At 36.2% G+C, this 20,114-nt stretch overlaps 1 protein-coding gene across 1 annotated transcript; it reads left to right on the top strand.

The window, feature by feature from the left end:
- The first annotated feature begins 7,305 nt into the window (after positions 1 to 7,305).
- Positions 7,306 to 17,903, top strand: LOC148879039 (light-inducible protein CPRF2-like). Its single transcript, XM_088960418.1, has 6 exons — positions 7,306 to 7,860; positions 11,653 to 11,743; positions 13,738 to 13,942; positions 14,719 to 14,794; positions 14,881 to 15,006; positions 17,191 to 17,903. Exons 1-6 carry the CDS (start codon positions 7,441 to 7,443, stop codon positions 17,659 to 17,661), a joined length of 1,389 nt encoding a protein of 462 aa, XP_088816544.1. The 5' UTR covers positions 7,306 to 7,440; the 3' UTR covers positions 17,662 to 17,903.
- The last annotated feature ends 2,211 nt before the right edge of the window (positions 17,904 to 20,114 follow it).

Here is a 20,114-nt window from a genome sequence, read left to right as displayed (position 1 = left end):
GAGTCAAAACCCAACGTAGTCAGTCCTTTCAGTTATGTTATCTACCATTTGCATGGGCCAGTGGAAAGAGGGGCTCCACCTCATCCATTCATTCTGAGCAGAACCTGAAATGCAACAAAAGAAATTAGGATCATGTTTGGTTCTTTTGCTTAAAAGGAGATTCTAAAATGGGTGTGATAGTAGGGTTACAAAAATACATTAATCCAATTGACCCAGCCTGGTCCGAAGCTGGAGCCCGAGACAGTGTAAATTGGGCCCGAAGCCCGGCTTATGACAGGCCTGTTCATGTTCACACCGGATCAACTGGATTGATGTATTTTTATAACCCTACTATCACTGTCGATTAAGGATAAGGACATATTAGACATAATTTGAAAGTTCAAGCGATTTAAAGTTTAGAGTCTGACTTGACACAACTCACAAAGTTCAGTGTGAACTGTTTAAGAATTTTCCCCAATATTTATTTAGTTAGAATTATTTGCATCAATTCCTTTTTTTTTTTTTAATGCTAAAACTTTTTAGAATAATATAATCAAGGGGTGAAATGGGTAAAAATAAAATATGGAAAGATTCTAGAATAAGGGAGCTCGAAACATATATAAATCGGGTGCCATTAACAACAACAGACTAGCAACCCATTTTATGGGAGAGAAACCCATATTCCTTCCCTCCTCTCTCTCCTTTATCTTCTCATTCTCCCGAATCCAATTTTTTGTCAAATAATAACTTTTTGGGGAAAAATGAGAATGACTTTGGACCCATTTGGTTGGTCGTAATTTTTGTTCTATTCCTTATTTTTACCAAAATAATATTTTGGGTTGCAAGCTTCTCATATAAAATTGTATTATGAATCCTATATTAAAGACCTAATTTTTGTATATAAAATTGAATTTATGGACCCTAATTTCTTATAAGAACCAAACATCGCCTAACTCTTCAAGGACATTATTAATTGATAGAATCGATCATTTTACAAGTTAATCTCTATATAAAAAATCCCAACACGACATCTGAATATTATTAAATTATTCTTGTCATCTGAGAATTATTCTATTTTTGTAATGAATATTCAGATAACTATTCTTGAAAAATAAAAAGTAAATTATCTTCGACAAGTCATTCCGAAGTGCTTTTATGAGTCAAATGAGATAGAATTATTAGATATGGCCTCCTGAACTAGTTGATATTTTTAGGAATTTGAATCTGGATGGCTTCACTAGAATTAGGTTCATCCTATTTGTAATCCGATACATTTGTATCAGTGCAAATGAAAATGACACTGGAACACAAACTAGGCCTTTGCTTCAAAGGCTCTTTTTAGTTTTTTCTCCTTGGTTAGAAATTGAAAACAAATAATTTGCCTACTTTAAATGATGTTGAAGTTTGTGGGTTCCATTGAATGGAGTAATTGATAGAAAGTGATGAAATGGACTAAAGAATTGCAACTGCAATCAGGATGTTGACTTAACAATAATGTCTCACATGTCCAACCACAGAGTAGTGATATAGAGAGTTGTTTGATTACTAAAATATCCTTGCTGTCTCTTTGTAATAACAAAATGAAACTGTCTATGGATATGCATCCTGCATACACGATTGGACTATTCATTGTAGATTAATCAATAGATGGTCCACACCATCTGACTCTTTTCTTTCAAGCCATATATTAATAAGAGTGGTACTCCAACAGAACTCACAACAAAATCATCAAAAACACAGCTGGAGCTGAATGAGTGTTATTTAATGGAAAAAATGGCTATCCAGAGCTCTATGAGACAGTAACAGTGCTGAAGGCATGCCTGTATGGTCTAAGGTTTCACATGGAGAGAACTTGTGAACAGAACAGGCTGTCCAATATGGGCAGTTGGACACCTCTATTTAATGATAGCTTTTCCTTTCTACCCTTTTGTTTCCTTCATAGTCATTAACTTTGGATTACTTTCATGAAGAGGCTTTTCTTTGAAGACCACTAAAATATTATAAAAAACGCCGGAATAAAAGACCGCCGCCGGCAAGTAACCGCCGAGAAAAGTGAGATTGGCACTTGAACAAGGGTCAGCTTGAAAGTCCATAGGGACCTGAGGCAATCACCATGGTGGAAAGATCATTCTAATCAACTTGGGACAGCAATGTTATGAAGGGAAACTACTATTTTGCTATGCCATGCTTTTGATAATGCTATTGGAATGGGTTTCCTTATGTTCTTATTTTTCATTAACTTTAAGTAAATATTTTAATTATGGGGCATGCTAACTAGCTAGGATGAGGGGAGCCTCATCATAACAACAATGAGGTGCCCTCCTAGCTGCAACTTTATCTTCCTTAAGGAAGATTAGGACCCACCATGAGATACATCCTACTCTAGACAACAATTATTAGCCAAAAGTCAGCACAATCAAATGATTCTATTTAAAGATATTTTCTTACAAAGTGAGGTTTCTATCATCATTATCTAAGTTTTATCCAACTATATGGGGTCAGCTACATGAATCCTATTTTACCATTTCGTTCTATTTAATGTCATATTAAAATAAAGTATTCATCTGATAATAAGAGTTTTAAAAAATAATTCATTAATTAGGTAGATGAAACTTATCTGGTTTCTATGATCTTATAAAAATGTAATAATTTTGGTGACGTTTAATGGTGGACCCAAATTCTCTACAATTATGATGAGAGTAATCTTATAGTAATTGGGTTCTTTATTTCTCCTGTTAGCAATTAAACCCATGCAATGTATAGGGTTGAATAAAAATTTGGTTAGATTTAGATTGATAAATTTGGGTTTTAATAACAGCTTGGGTCCAAATCAATGTCCATGCTTAAGGTTAGTCTTTAGCTCGACCCAATCCATCTAATTTCTACTCTTGTTTTATTAGAGAGAGTCAAAAGGGAGGGATTGAAGAGTAAAGTAACGATTTAATGGGGGAGGAGAGATGCTACAAACAATGAGTTTAAAGATGATGGTTGTTAGTGAATAGTGTTGGACCAGAGGAATGGGTCCAATATACCTCGTGTCTGTATTTCTTTGTTTTTTTAATCCAATAAAGTTTTTTTTTAGAAAAAAGCAAGAATTAATGATGTTAGCTAGAGAGTAATTATAAATCTTATTTGGAAAAATTAAGACCTATGAGATGTTTATTGTGACTGCTTATATTTCTAATAATTTAATTTAAAAATAAATGATGAGAGGAAGATGAGGTTCGTGTGAGCATCTCTTCTCTTTTCCCTCTATATAATATAGGTTTAGGTAAGAAAAGGGAGATAAAGGCATGGGTAAAAAAATGTTGTTGTCATTATCAAAGAGATGCTTTTGTAATATTGTTTTTCGTTTTATAAAAGGATTGCTCAGCTCACGTAAAGGATACTTTTCATCATCGGATTAGTATACAATGGGAAGCAATGACAATGGAAGGTGGGGATGGATGTGTCAAAAAGGTTCCTCTCATGAGGGTAATGTCATTAAATTGACACCTTTTAGGGTCACATGTCACTCATATGAGGTGTTAGATGGGGCACGTGATATTACATTTTTGGTTATGGGAAATGGGGATAAATAGATTCGAGTCTGATGTGAGAAAGGTTAAAGGTCCCCCCTATTATCGTAAAGGCCCCTAAGTTCTAATTTGACTGAAACTGAATGATGCGTTGAGAAATATTTCAGAAATACATGGATATAATGAAAAAAAAAAATGAAAACTTTTTATATATACATGCAACAAGTTGTTGAGTTAATTGCAGAATTATAAGAGTTAATTATGAATAATTTATAGGAGTCAACCCTCGACCCTCATATGATCCATCTCAATCCTCGACCCTCATACAATCCATCTCAACCCTCGATTCAATCCCATCCTGACTCTTTTACTCTGATCCTAACTAGTGGTAGTGGGTTATTTAACCCATCTTAACCTGCCACTAGAATGGATGAATTTTAAAAAGGGTGAGTTGAGTGAATCAAATGGGTTGTAGTTAAAATTGCCAGCTCTAATACATGAATAATTAAGGGCAATTAATAGTTATCAAATACTTTGCTACAGAGGAATGTATTGGATACACTCGCATATATCAGCCAATACATGATACAAAGACGAGCATTGACAAATGTAGATACTGTTAAAGTATCACTCAATCGTATAGCTGCCTTTCGTAAGAGCGCAAAGGTGAATGAACTGATGTAAATGCAAATTTGTTCAAATAAAAGGATGCAAATTTGGTTTAGTTTTGCACTCATAAATTTATAATGCCTTGTTTGATTATGAGTCTATGATGAAGCAAGGCAGAAACTAACCTATTTGTATGACCAACTTTGATTGCAAAAATATTTGATTTTCATTTTCATTACAAAAAACCCATTCTCACCAAATGCATATACAACTGAACTAATGTTGTATTTGGCTCAACATTCGCACTCTTGCCAAATACTAATGCTGTGTTTGGTTGCAGTGCAATTTAATTTGCACTAGTATAAATGTATGAGAGTGCAAATGAAAAAGTGCAAATTCTTGTTTAATTTTGTTTTGGGTTTTATTTAATTCTGCTTCATGTCTTAATTTACTTCATTTGTCCTACAATCAAATAAAATAATCTAAATTTTGAAACAAAAATAAGTTAGAATTTATACTTAAAATCATCATGCCATAATTTTGTATTTGTGCAAATTTATTTGCATTGCAACCAAACACAGCCTAAAGCTCAATTTGGCAAGAGCACAAATACAAATATGTGCAATGCAAATGCATATAAAATAATACAAAATACAAGGTTTTGCACTCTACATATTTGCACTTGTACTCTTTCCAAACTGAACTTAAGGGCTTGTTCATTTGCTTTGAAGTCTAACATCTGAAAGTGCAATAATTACATTAAGAGGTATATTAGTATTGGTGAACTTTTCTTTCCTATGCACTTTGAATGCAAAGAATATTATTCTGAATTCTGAATTCTGAAAATTATCAAATATCCATTTTAACCCCATATATAAGAGTTTTTGTTTGTCTTTTTTAGACTATCATTGGAAAACAAAAACTTGTATGATTGCACTTTAAGAGATAAGAGATAAAAAGAAACAAACAACCAATTTTCTCTTAAAGTTAAAAGATTCCTCTTAAAAGATAAGAGTTAAGAAGAAACAAACAGGCCCTAAGTGTGAAATGGTCAATTTTTTTAACTCATTTTTTGTTATGTGTGTTGAGAGAGAAAACACGTGCTTAATAATAAATTTCAAAATTTATTAGATAAAATAATGGTAATGCCCTTAAAAATGTCATTATTTCATTTTATTATTGTCACCTCATGAAGAACCCTTTTATACTAATAAACATTTTAAAATTATATTAGCATCTCTAGACCTTTCAAAATCAAATTGACAACTAATATACATATCGTTCAACCCTTATCCCTTATCCACTTTTGATCCATAAGCATCTTATCATTAAGCTATAAATGTTTCTTACCCACAAGTATTAGGTGCAGCAAACACACTGCCTTGAGTTCCCTTTGGATAAGCTTTTGCTTTTGATCTTTGGGCTGTGAAAAACAAAATTGAGCTAAAAAGTATTTTGAGCATTTGGTAAAAATTGCTTTAAAAAATAATTTAAAACCAAAATACTTTCAATCCCAAAGCACAAAAGCATAAAAATTGTGACTGATTTTGAACTTTTAAAAACACAAACCTTGAATTATCCAAACACAGACTAAAATATTATGAGTGGAACCAGATGAGGGCCCACTTGAGATGAGATAATATTCCAGATTTATATGACGTACGGAGAATTTGCAAGGAATAAAAGAAAACAAATTTGTATTTGTATGATTAATTGGCATTGCTTTTACATGGAGATGGAGAGGAGCATCAAACATAAGAACAGAATAAAGATGAACATTCAAGTAGGAAAGGAAATTGTGTGGCCTATCTTGTGATGGAATTGGGCCCAAACAAGCTTTTTGGGCCCCTTTGGTGGGTTTGTTAGGTCCCCAGTAAGTGGTGACTTGACAAGCTAACAGACACTGATATATGCTATTTTTGGGTCTGGGACTCTGGGCTACCTCCCTTCTATGAATCCCTGTCATCTTTTTCTTTCCCACAAAGGGCCCAACCTAGAAAACGAAATAAAGGGCAAAAAAAAAAAAAAAAAAAAATCGAAGGCCCAAAAACACCCATTTGATTACATATTTTTACGAGGCAATAATTCAGAGTCTGGCCCATTGGGCTTTCAAAAAAAAAAAATCTTAACTCTTATCCATTACACATGTAGAGACATGGTTCTTAAAGGCCCTTAAATGGGCCCCATGAAAGGGAGTTGTGTCGCCCCTTCTTCCAACGAAGAAAAAAGAACATAAAATAGAAGGTACGAGGATCCTGGAAAATGGGTTGGTGCTATGTCTCAACAGATTTCTCACAACCAATCAAGGACCCCACATTGGTCTGGATAGTAATTGATCAAACGATTTTTAACCATCCGATTGTTATCACCTGATCAGATCATATTAATTTAGAATAATTGAGGTCTCTAACTCTTGGATGGGAAGCAGAAAAAAATTATTTCTGGTGATTCCAAATTTCGACTTAGAAGCCTATCTTCTGGCAACCGCTTTTTAGACTTTATTGGCCCATGCGGGCCCAATTGGACTTTTTGACCGGTTCACTACTTCATTTTCAATATGCTTTGTTGTGGTCCCACATGTTCTCCAATCCTGGACCGTCCTATTTTCATGATCAGAGATTCCTTGCCAACATGAGATCCGAGATTGGGCCTGTAACCGAGATCTCTTATTGGACAGTGCTCTGTTGTGGTCCCACATGTTCTCCAATCCTGGACCGTCCTATTTTCATGATCAGAGATTCCTTGCCAATATGAGACCTGAGATTGGGCCTGCAACCGGGATCTCTTATTGGACAGCCCGGTTCTGGGCCTCACGTGCGGCGAATTTTTTTTTACTAATAATCAGATGATAACAATAGCGGCAACTTGCTAATATGAAAAAAAAAAGAAGATAATGCTTCTAAATTCCGCTTTTCTATTTTTGGTAGGCATATCTTTTGACACATCAGATGCTGTATTCCCTAAAAAGGAAACTGATGCTGAAGATGTCTCAGCCATCCGATAGAAAGGTTTTGATATCCAGCGGTTAATAGATGAGACGTAGGGTCCAGCGTGTAGAATTTGAGCGGCTGACGTGGTATGTCGAACGAATAGTGGACAAATGGGCCCTACTTCTAAATTTCTCTCAATGGGCGTCCCAGCATCCGATAGTGGAAGAAGGCCCAAAAAGGTTTATAAAGGGCCCATGGATATTGGATGAGAAAGGAAAAGAAGTCGTCGTCTCTTCTGATCTATGTGATACCGTCCGTCACCGCGTCACGACTCACGAGTTAGAAGAACAAAAGCGCCATACCAGATTGTTGAGAGAGAGAAAGAAGGGATATAGAGAGAGAAAATGGATAGGGTGTTCTCGGTGGAAGATATTCCCGACCCGTTTTGGCCACCGCCACCGGTGGCGCCGCCGCCGCCTTCTCAGTCATCCACAGTGCAGCAACTCGAGGATTTGAAAATGAACCGGAGCTCGTCCGAGTGGGCTTTTCAGAGGTTCCTGCAGGAAGCTTCTTCTGTAGCTGAAACTTCGCCGTCTTCCGTGTCTGCAGCTTCGTCCGTTACTCCGCCTTTCGCGTCTCACGAGGTTTCACAGAGACCTGCCAATGGACGTGACGATGAAGTCGTTGAGATCAAGAAGCCTCCTCCTCCCCCTCCTCCGCCTCACTCTGATCCCTCTCCCAATGTGCCGATTGATTCCGAGGAGTACCAGGCGTTCCTTAAGAGTCGTCTCAATCTTGCTTGCGCTGCTGTTGCGTTGTCTCGGGTCATTTCTCTTTTTCTTTTCCTTTGAATTTGTATGGGATCAGAATTCCTTTTTGGATTACTTGGTTGATTTGTGCTTCTTGTGGGATTACTTGGTTTGTGAAGTTGTTTGCTTTCCCATTTTTTTTTTGCGATTGATTGGATTTTTCTTCATCACTTGAATTCTGTCCACGATGCATACAGATATTTTTGTTTGGATTTGCTCTAGGTAATGCAGTGTCGGTTCAGTATTGCAATCACGTGTTTTTCTTATTAATTTTTCGTCTTTCAGCTGTTTGGTTCTTTGCTAAGGATTTTACCAACATCAGAACTTTCTTTTAGAACTTAAGCACTATTTGATTCTGCGATCTTGTTACCTTTTTTTCCGGAACAGGAAAAGCAAGTGTGTTATATGTTTGGATCGAAGACTATTCTGGGCTTATCAGAATATAGTCTCTAAACTCTTGTCGCTCTGTTTCTGCCTTTTGTTTGTTTGTTTGCTTTTCTTTCTTTCTTTCTTTTTTTTTTTTTTTTTTTTTTTTTCTTGTGGATATTTGCAAATTCTTAATGAGTACATAGGTTCCGCGCTTGTAGACTTGGATGTGTTCTTTTTGAATTAAAATCTTGCTTCTATTAATTTTTTGGGTGTTTTCTGAATCTGAATTCTGTATTTTAAGTAGGATACGTGATTCTAGGAATTTTATTCATTGGTGGAGGATAGGTTTAGTTCTGATAGATGTCGGCATGGGTTGAGAGACGAGACAGTTGAATCATAAAATCTTTGCTCGACATGGTTAGTAAACCTATATGACTACTTAGTAAGGCTATGGGTTGCTTGTGTCGGGCATCGGTACTTTTAAGTTTCTATTTCCAGTCTTTCATACAGGAATAAGAATACGATCTGTGTCCAGGTGTCTGACTGAGAAAGGTGAAAAAACATGAACTTGGCCACACATCTAGAATCAGCATTTACTGTTAAGAGTTCCGTATTTTGTGAATTCTATCTTCAAAAACCTATAGATGATCGTGTAGTAAAATCTAAAAGATAATTTTTATTGTCTAGAAACATGCTATTAAAATATTTGGGATGGTTGTCATTTTGATGTGGGGCCAAGACAAGTGTCGGCATCACATAGTAAAGATTAGCTATTCGTTTGTGTGAAATAACTAGGAGAGAGGAAAACCATATGTGGAAGTGTCTTCAAATCCATTGTGTCTCCAAAACGAAAGCTTTGTCCATTTAAGAGAGTCTAACATCCTAATCTTAGCACAAATATGCTGTTGAAGCTTCAGCAGCAAAATACAGTTTGGTAATTAGATAAGGGAGCAACTTTGGAAGCATTTTAGTCAATACATCTATGGATGTTTATTACTAGAATGCCCATCCAATTATGGCATTTCAGCAAGATATTTTGCTATTGAAGCTTTGACAGCAAATAATACTCTCCTAATCTAATCTAGGGCTGTTCACAGGTCGGGTTGGGTCGGTTTATTGGCGTCTTTCCAACCGATCCGACCTGATCAGTTTACCTAGAAATAAAACCGAAACCACCCAGTACTAAGTAAAACCGATCTGGTCAGTTTGAATTGGTTTGGGTCGGTTTTGTGAATGGTTCTCTCAGTGTGAACGGTAAAGGATTCAAGTCTAAAAAAGCCAAGGCTGGATGCCTGGAAATTAAAAATGATTTGATGGATTAAAACTGATATTTTATATATCAGAAATTTTATATATAATATGAATATTTCTGAAATAAAGCTGAAATATATATATATATATATATATATATATATATATATATCTGAAATATATTATATATATAATATATATCTAAGTTGGTTCGGGTCGGTTGGTTTCGGTTTTCACACCAAACCGAATCATCGGTTTATGTCTTTTTGTAACCTAAAACCGACCGGTGCTGAAGAAAAACCGGCCAACTCAGGTTGGATTGGACTGGGTTGGTCGGTTTGATCGGTTTGGGTCTTGTTATGAACAGCCCTAATCTAATCTATATTTAGATTTTAGATTTAATTACCCTATTAATTACCCTATACTGGAAGAGCATCCAACAATTAGTTGCATCCAATTTTTTTCAAGGATAGTGTTGTTTATCCATGAAATGGTACATTAAATGCTATTATTATTGATTATCCTCATAATTTTGCTTTTCAACTTCACCCTAATGAAATGGTACATTAAATGCTATTATTCATGACATTTCCCCATCTCTCATCTCTAATGATTTAAGAGGCACGTTTGGGCGCACAGGGTTAAAAGGTGTGCATCTGGTGCATCTTGTGCTTCAGCCCAGGTGTGTGCATTTTCAAAAAAGTTGTGCAATTTGCTTCTTTTCTATGCCTAGCGGCTGGGCCGAGGGCTCCGCCCCCAAATCCCCCAAACCAAGCCCCTTGAGACAAGCCCAAACAAGTCCATGCCAGTGTCTTAAATTCTTAATCCTTACAAGAAATTCTGAAAATTCTTAATCTCTTCAGTCATTCATCAAAACTCCGAGAACCCCCTATTTGCGAATGCTGTTCATTCATCATCCTAATAAAAGAAATTTTTAAAAGAGAAATCAAAATTATAAAATCAATTTTTTTGTAGGGATTGAGAATGAAAAATGTTTTGACATCCCATTAGTTGTTATTTGAAATAATGCAATGGGGAAAGAAATAAAGAAATTGAAAGCTTGGCATGCTTGAATATGTTTTATATGCTATTTTTCATTATATTTTTGCATTTTCACTTTGAATATGTTTTATTATTTTAATTTGAGCTAATAGGTTTTTTAAATCATTTAGTTTAAAATTAAAGTTTGATTTTTTTAATTAGTACTATTTTTAATATTTTCTTAATTTATTTTGATTGTTTTTTATTTTGTTCCTTGATCAAAATTTTGCAGCCCTAAAAAGGCACGGGAAGCCTGTTTCGGGCTATTTTCGGGAAGCTCCAAATGGAGCCTTTTGCTGTTTTTTTCAACTTATCTTTGCACGGAAAGACATGCCTTAACCAATGAATGGTCTTCAAGTTGCTAAGATCTTAATGCAAAAGCTCACATCGTCTTTTGGCTATCAGGTTTGCCGGAAGATCTTCTAAGAAAGACTTTCCAAATGGCACCTAATTTTATTATTGAATGAAAGTTACCGTTTCCAATAAAAAAAAGTAAATAGTTGTTTCCTGATTTTTCCAAAGAAATTTGCCCATCCAATACAATAGTTGTATTATTGATTATTCTTAACACTTTTTCCTTTAAGTGAATAATAAATAGTATATTAAATACCATCTTATTTATTAGTATGATAGTTGATTTTTTAAGGTTTTACAACTTTGCCTTCAAAGTAAATAGCATACTAAATGCTATTATTTACAATCTCCCCCCATTCCTTGTTACTTCAGATTTAGAATTCATGTTTTTAAAGATTTAAATTTAAAATTGTAGAGGAAAAATGTCCACTTTTAATTGGCTATAGTTCACTATTTTCAGAAATTTTACTTCACCTAGGTCTTTTTCTTGTAACCTGTCCATGTGAGCTTTCTTTTGGTTGTAATAATATTCTCCTGTCATTTTTTTTTTCATTACGGTTTGACAACCTTTTAGGTTTGCGCCGTTTACCTGACTTTGTTGCTTGTACATCCTATTTGATTGCTCAGTAGGAGTCTCATTTCATCTTAAGGTTTTTTTATATTGATTAATATTTTTTTCACTCAATTGGTCTATGGGCATCTAAAATTTATATGGTTAAAGGAATATTCTACTTTTGTTATTATTTATTATTTAATTTGGATGCCTTACATATCTATGGCCCATTTTTACAGGCTGCCAAACCTCAAGACTCTGCTCTTTTAGCTGAAAATGCATCACAGACTTCAGATGCTTCACAATTGGGATCTCAAACTTCTGCTAAAGGTCTGCATCTTTCTATGTTTCTATCCTTATTTGAACCCTTCAGAATAGTAGAATGCTAATCCTTTTGTGCTTGGATGCACAGAATTTATGATTATAATGTGTATAAAAACACTTGATTTAAAAAAAAAATGTTTTAAAATTTGTGGTTTGCATTTATATGTATTACTATTTTTTATGTTTTTTTTTTTTTTTTAAATTTGTCAAAAATTTGTCCTTGCTTCGAAAAGGTGTGCACCTTGTCTTGCACTTTGTGCCTTGTGCCTTTCTCCTCTAAAACACTGGAAAGAAATCTATATATATTTTTTAATCCTCTAATTTTTCTCAAAAAATAGAGAAAAAAAGGAGAAAATGTAGGTAACTGAATAGTATAAGTTAAGAATGAGAAAGAGAAATTAGTAACCAAAAGAAAACAGATCATGACTTCCCTTATGCTGGTGTGATTATAATGAAGATATTAGGTTCTTTAGGTTTGAAAGTTGTACCTTGAGGAAGAGGTGATTATTGGTTGATATGTTGGATTTACAACATTAGGTTTTGTATTTTAGTGTCATCCTTGGAATTGATGGTTGTAGAGTCAAGGATTTGTTAGTGGTGCTTCTGTTGTGGTTGAGGGTGTATTGAGGTCATCAAATTATTATAACCTTTTGGGGGTTCTGAGTAGGAATCTGGTTGTGAATTGATGTTCTGATACTGATTTTAGTGAATGCAGCACTAGTTGCAGAGATGTTAATGCACGGATATTTCAGAAGCCTGTCATAGTCACTTCTGAATAGGATGCCACTAGAAGATATGTATATGTGGAGATTTATCAAATTGCAATGTTGTATTGGCCTTGGAACCTGCTCACTGTGGTTGGTACACCGTTTTTTTGTGATGCAGGTTCACAAGGGGCTATATAGCCTGTAAGGCATGTGTCTTCTTAAGGCGCTTAGGCTACTATGAGAATTGGGCACTCATATCGTCCCTTGGGGTGGGTGTCTCAGAACAGCTGGAGTAGCCCTTGGAGGTTGAGCCACCAGATTAGGAAGGAGATAGGTTTTTGACTCAACCTGAACCACCCATTCATTTGGTATGTCAATTTCTTAGCCGACTCATTGGCTAGAAAAGTGATTGTGATGATGGATCTATTTTGTGCAACTTCCTATGTACAGGCTGTCCATAGACTTGTCGGCTGAGGATTCTTGGAGCTGGAAGCACAGTGCTGATGGCTCTTTCTCTGTTAACTCTTTTGCTGGGGTACTGAATGAAGGTGGTCAGTTAAAAGTTCCAGCTGGGAAAATTTGGAACCCAACAGTTCCCTCTAAAGTGGGTGCTTTGGTCTGGGCTGCTGCCCTTGACAGGTGTCCTACGAAAAAAATCTCTGGTCAGGAGAGGATGAAGACTGCAACCATTCGTTCATTCACTGCTCTGTAATGTCTGCTATCTGGAGACACTTCCTATCGGGCCTGGGGCTTCACTGGTGTATGCCAAACTCTGTTTTGGAACTGCTATGAAGCTGGAGTTTCAGGGTTTGTCCAGGCTGGCTAGGTGTATTTGGAGTGTCTTGCCTGCAGCCATTTTCTGCAGTCTGGGCTGAAAGAGATAGGAGGATCTTCCAGAATAAAGCTAATGACTTAGATTGTTGATCTCCTTTGCTTTTGGCAAGCTCATTTCCTGGGTTGCTGCAGCCAAGCGTCTTCAGAACTCAGTCCTCAGCTCTCAGTTGAGAGCTAGGGATCTGCTCAAGTTATGATGCAATGCAGTGTGGTCTAGTGTTTTTGGCTCCTTGTCTTTGGGGGCTTCTGTTGTAATTTTCTGTTCTATTAATAAAATTTTACTTTACCTATTCTCAAAAAAAAAAAAAAATCTATTTTGTGCAACTTGTATGCTAGCGTAGGAACACATATGTATCCTTTTACAGGGGAGCCCCTCCAAAAGGGGCATGGTCTAGGTCTTGATACATCATAGTAATAGATATGCATTGGCTGAGATTTAACTATGCTTTTGCGATGCAGGACCTGGATATGGATTCTCCAGAGCTCAAGACAAGGCTTGTGGGGTTGGAGTTTCAGCCTTACCTGCTATCCAGAAAAAATTGGGGGCTCAGGCTAAGCCAACAACCAGTGGATCATCAAGAGAGCAATCAGATGATGATGAAGTTGATGGAGAAACAGAAATAACTGAGAATATGGATCCTGCTGATGCAAAGCGTGTAAGAAGGTAATCATAGGTTCCACTAACTTTATTTTGAATTATTTCGTGTGTTCTAGGAGGTTGGTGCATGGAGATGTAGGAGGGTTCTGCTCTCTAAATACTTGAACATCAAGTGTATATCATTGCATTCATTTGGTATCCAGCATCTAAAAGAGCATAATGCTCTAGATGTCATCTTAAATTTCCCTTTTACACATACCACATGGGCAAATGAAACTCTTGAATTTCCCTGTGCAAGCTAGGATATATCAAGGGCTATCAATGGGTCAGGTGGACCTGACAGAATCAAACTGGTTTTGGTTGCTCTGAATTGATTAAGACCAGAACTGACTATATTACAAAGATATCCCTAGTCTAATGCCTATCTTTCTTATGGTATACTTACAGTATATCAAATTATCATGTCCAAATGTGTCAATTTAACAAAGGTCAGTTTATTGTCAAATTACGGGACAAAAGTGGAGCTGTCAATTATAATTGGGTATTGGGCCAGCTCTAATTAATAATTGGGTTGGTTCTGAGTCAAGATTGGTTCTGCATATTTATTTGTTAGTTCAGGACCAGGTCTTCCATGACCAATCTGACTAGTTGACAGCACTCTTTATGTGAATAAAAAGACTTATCATAATGCCTCTGTAGAATGCATACACCTAAAAAAATGTTTCCAACCGTGTTACTTTTGCTTACTTTGCACAAAGTAGTCACGAATGGCTACATTGTTAATATTTGTAAACCTTGGGGGTTCTCCTTGCCTTTTAATTGGGCTACTTGATATGACTCAGGATGCTGTCAAATAGAGAATCGGCCAGACGCTCCAGAAGAAGAAAACAAGCACATTTAAATGAGCTTGAGAATCAGGTTTGGCCTGTATCTTGCCTATATATGCCTTAAGTTCGTCTATTGTTGATGATAATTATCAGTTCTTTGCTCTAATGATGCTATAGGTTGCACAATTAAGGGTTGAGAATTCTTCATTATTGAAGCGTCTTGCAGACATAAGTCAGAAGTACAATGAAGCTGCTGTTGATAACAGAATTCTAAAAGCAGATGTTGAAACATTGAGGGCAAAGGTAAGGCATCAGATATTTTCTGATTGTTTTAGTCAAATTTGTTGAAGTTTGATAATTTTATAAAGAGAATGTTATTAAACATTGTAATCACTCGGATGATTGTGCATACATGCACTCTAGGAAAATAGATAAGTGGTTAAACAGGACAATAATTCTTAACATGCATACGCACACTCCACAGAAAAGTGTCATGTGGATGAAATCAATCTTAGCACAGTTTTGGTTTTCTCAGCCTAGTTGCATTCATTCCTGGGTGTACCTTGTTTAACTGGTTCTGTCCTTTGTCTTTATTGAACTGCCTTTCTGATGTTTCTCTTGTAATATTTGATTGTAAAGATTGATAGTCTTTACCTGTGGAAAGGACAGGGCCAAGGAGTATTTTTCTATTATGAAGGTAAGAGAGCTTGGCTTGCTTCAACGATGATTTAGTTTGCTAATGGCTACTGAAACTCAAACTTACCGTTGCCTAATAATATAGGTTATTGCTATTTGCTGCTTTGGATTTTTCCAGTTCTAGGGCTTTTGGAACCATGGTTATCAAGGCAAAGCTAGTTGACAAGGGAAACACTTAGGCTGTCTACAACTGATAGCCTGTGCTTAGACAGATCTCTCCCTGTGCATGACACATTAGTTCATATGAACTCCAATAACAGTAACAGTGCTGAAGGTATGGCTGTATGAACTAACATGTCACTTGGAAAGAGCCTCTAGACAGTACATGCTGTCAAATGTGGGCAGCCAAAGTTTTCTTAGTGACGGGGTAGCACCTTTGTTGCCTAGGTGATGGATCTTTTGAAGTAAAACACTAAATCGTGGGGTAATTCTTTAGGTTTCATAGCAACCAGCAATCATCATTTACTGATAATTACCAATAATCTTCATCAAATATGTATGAACTTTGTATCAAAACATGGAAAACTTAGATTTTTTTTGTCCCAAGAAAAAAAGATAAGGCGTGGAAGAAGTGGAACAGTGTCTTAGAAAAAAGAAAGGAGAAAACCTAAAAAGCAAAAAGGAGAAGGGTGAAACCCTTCTTTGCCTAAGAAGAAGAAGAACCTAGTATATGAATTATGAAAATATTATAAATCCACAGAATGAATTTAATGTAATAATGTCTATTATAATGTTATAATCTATAAAATAAAAAATATAAAACTATATTATGATGCTTTGTACAAAAACAGCACTTGGACCTAGTGACCCTCCATTGCCCTGTTGCCTAGGCATCTCCTAGGTGGTGCCTTGACCACTATGTTCAGAATTTTGATAATGGACCATCTTATGCCCCAATAAACTCTGTTTTCTTGGTGTCATAATATATGTACAAGGTATGGAACTAGAATGACAGTTTTTTGGGAACTTATTGGTGAAATCATCCTTTGACAGTTTTTTGGGAACTTATTGGTGAAATCGTCTTTTTGGATTTAAGTAAACCATCCTCTTGGATTTTGTTGACCATTTTCAACACCCTTTATGGATGTGTAGAACAGTAGAACTTGAGCAGTCAACTAGCCTATGTAATTGCTTTATACTAGGTCATAGACGGGCATGATGCACATGCAGATAAGTCAGACCTACGATTTGGTTGGTTTCTAAAGTAAGCTCCTTTTTTCATGATAATGAAATTAATCGATCATTTTGTTTGTTGTTTAATTTTCTCTTCCTTTTTCTATATTTGTGGACGGTTGATAAGAATGTGATACAGTGTAAGATGACATAAATCCCCTCGTCCCTTGTCTCCTTTCCATACAGTTGCAGAATCATCTACAATCTGGTGAGAAATCTTATAACATACTTTAACTCCTTGCTATATAATGAAAAAGAATTAGATTTCAAGAGGTTGTAATTCATTTCAGGAGAAGATTCAAATGCTTCCACAGAATATATGCTCTTACATAGAGTAAAATGGCAGTACAGGTATTCATAAAGCATCAAACCCCTAACCCCAATAAAGTGTGGAAAGAAAGATGACAATGATGATGATAATGGTATGGTGATAAGGTTTTTGATAGAGCTAAAGTTAGGTTATACAATCCTGACGTTGTACCCTTGCATTTCTATTTCTGTTTACAATGCATATGATATCATGATACTGATTATTCTATATTTATGATAAAACACTTTAAAATCGCTGCCTTTTTTGAGGGTAAGACATTGTGCTTATGTTTGCATAGTTATTTCCAGGTGAAGATGGCAGAAGAGACAGTTAAGAGAGTGACGGGATTTAACCCCTTTCTCCAGGCCATGTCTGCTGATATAAACAATAATGAGGCCATGGGCTTTTCTGGTAGCTCATCTGACACATCTGCAGATGCTGCTGTCCCTGTGCATGATGATCCTAAACGGCACTTCTGTCAACCTGCTGCTGGTGCTCCTCCTCCTCCACCTCATCATACTACAACACATGATCAGAGAGTGAATAATGGTGGCTTGCCTGATGTTCCTCCAGTTGCTGCGGTTGAAGATGTGCAGCATGTCACTGGGGGCACAAAGATGGGCCGGACATCTTCCTTGCAGCGAGTGGCGAGCTTAGAACACCTGCAGAAACGGATCCGTGGGAGCTCAAGTTCTTGTGGACCTGTTCAGTGGAATGGTGGGTGGGACCCAGAAACCACCCATACAGTGGAGAGCAGTGACAAACAGAATCAAATCTGATGCTTTTGCAGGTTATAGGACATGTTGCAGTGTTTTTCTTGGCTGCATGTACTGAAGAACTTCTATTCTCTGTTAAATGGCAATTTGATACTGCATTTCTCAACCCCGTATTAAATATCTGCGGGGACCCATTGTTTAGTACTCCAGATGCTGTTGCCTGTTCACAATTTGCAATGCCCATTGTTAATTTCGAATGTTGAAGTTTGGCATTTTCACCATCTCATTGAAATTATTTGTTTTACCATATGCCCTTCGGTTGTTCAGATTTAAATTAATACTGAGAAGATGGGAGAGTGGAGAATTTGGTGGATCAAATAAAAACTGCTTCATCTTTCGGAAAAAAAAGTCTGCTTGTAATTGTTTTGATATGGCTACTTTTTTGTTTATGTTCCTAGGTCTTTGAATGGAGCTACCGACTGGATAGCTCGAAGGACTAAAGGTTCCAGATGTCAAGTTGCTTGGTGGGGTTGTTCACTGGTTTGGTTGTTGATAATTTGTTGTATTCTCATTTTTTTTTTCCTGTGATTAGGGATATATTCGAGCTGAATCGACAGAAATATATGGTTATTCAAGTTCAGCTTGGCAGAAAAATATAAGGCTAGAGATCATGTTTGAACTTACAATAAGCCAAGTTTTATGAAAAAAAATAAAAGATCATATTATAAAAAAAATATATATATATATATATATATTAAAAATATTATATAATATAAATTCAATTAGGTTCTCGAGTTTTAAGAGCCATGAATCTGAGATTGGCTCGGCTAGATTAACAAATGGGCTTATATATTGGGCTTAAATTTGACTTAATAATTCGTGAAAAGTTTGATTTGTGTCTATTTTCCTACTAATATATTTAGCTGGTTGTATCCACCCTCACCCAAATCGGGAGGGAGAAGAAGAAAAGGATGGGAAGAGAGAGGAGAGAAGGGAGAAAAAAAAAAGAGAATAAAATCATGAATAGAGAATACAGAGTCGGTAGGAAAGAGAGAAGAGAGAGATTGAAAATTAAGAAACATAAAGAGAGACGTGATTGACCGAAACTGATGACTGATGACCATTGAAACTTGAGAGAGCTAGATGAGCTGTCTCGACTACCTTCGTCTGTTTCATCAGGCAGACCAGGTTCTGTGTAGCACTGTTCAAGTTAGGTTGAAGCCACCCAAAAGTGAAGAGGATCAACTTCGTTGTGTCGGGTGGGAGGTGCGCGATTAGAGTAATAATGTTATAGCAAAAAACAACAAAAGGAAGGTCTTGTACGGCTGTAAGTGGTTGGCAAAGATATTGGTGTGTGTTCGATCAATTTGGTGAATATGTGGGCAGCATTAGGTTGCAAAGTGAAGTTTAAAAGCATAAAAGGATAATCGTTGAACATCAAGAATATTCTTGATGGGTGCAAGTATAATCGCTCACGCTCTTTTACTTGAATGTGTTTAGCGAAACTGAGTAGGCTGCCGACTAATTGGCCAATTTCGGACACTAATAATCTATTTTGATTTCTAATAATCTATTTTAGGAATATTTTCCGATGATAGTATCAGAAATGGTGATGTCATCATCAGGAGATGTTCTCAATACATGGCAGGGATATGCTGTAGGATGTTCCCTTATGGGGTGTAGATCTGAACTCTATTTACATTTGTAAAAGTACCCCGGGGTCTTACCTCTGATCCAACCTAATTGAACTAACTTTAGATATTAAGCCTTGTTTGCTTCTTGCTAATATATTTATTCGGGTAAATGCACTTACTCGGGTAATGTGAATAATTAGGTTTGAATGACCTGTTTTTTCTATTCCCGCATAACATGTTTTTATATACAATTTGAGTCCTAAACGTTAGGACTTGTTCCCTATTTTAGAAGAGAAAATCTTGTCTAATCTATTCTAAATAAGGAAACAATTATATAGCTAATTACACCTGATTTGTAGCCTAATTTATAGCTAATTTACAACAAAGAATCCCAACACTCCCCCTCAAGCTAGGTTGTAAATATTTATCATACCCAGCTTGCAACTAAGATCTTCAAAATGCGACCTTATAAGTGCTTTAGTTAGGATATCGACAGTCTGAAGATTAGAAGGAATGTAAACATGCTTGATTACTTTCCCTTCTATCTTTTCTCTGATAAAATGTTGATCTATTTCCACATGGTTGGTTTGATCATGATGAATTGAATTTTTAACAATATTGATGGCAGATTGACTATCACACAGTAGCTGGATTGTTCCCTCAGAAGGTATCTTCAATTTGGCTAATACTCTTTTCACCCAAATTCCTTCACAAACACCATGAGCCATAGCTTGAAATTCCGCTTCTGCACTACTTCTAGCCACCACAGCTTGCTTTTTACTTCTCCATGTTGTCAAATTTCCCCAAACATAGGTACAATATCCAGAAGTGGATCATCTATCTATGATTGAGCATGCCCAGTCTGCATCAGAATACAATTCC

Source organism: Nelumbo lutea, chromosome 1, assembly GCF_056320005.1.
Source record: "Nelumbo lutea isolate HS-2025 chromosome 1, American lotus-T2T, whole genome shotgun sequence".
In the NCBI taxonomy this organism is placed as follows: domain Eukaryota; kingdom Viridiplantae; phylum Streptophyta; class Magnoliopsida; order Proteales; family Nelumbonaceae; genus Nelumbo; species Nelumbo lutea.
This window is presented reverse-complemented; position numbering and strand designations above follow the sequence as displayed.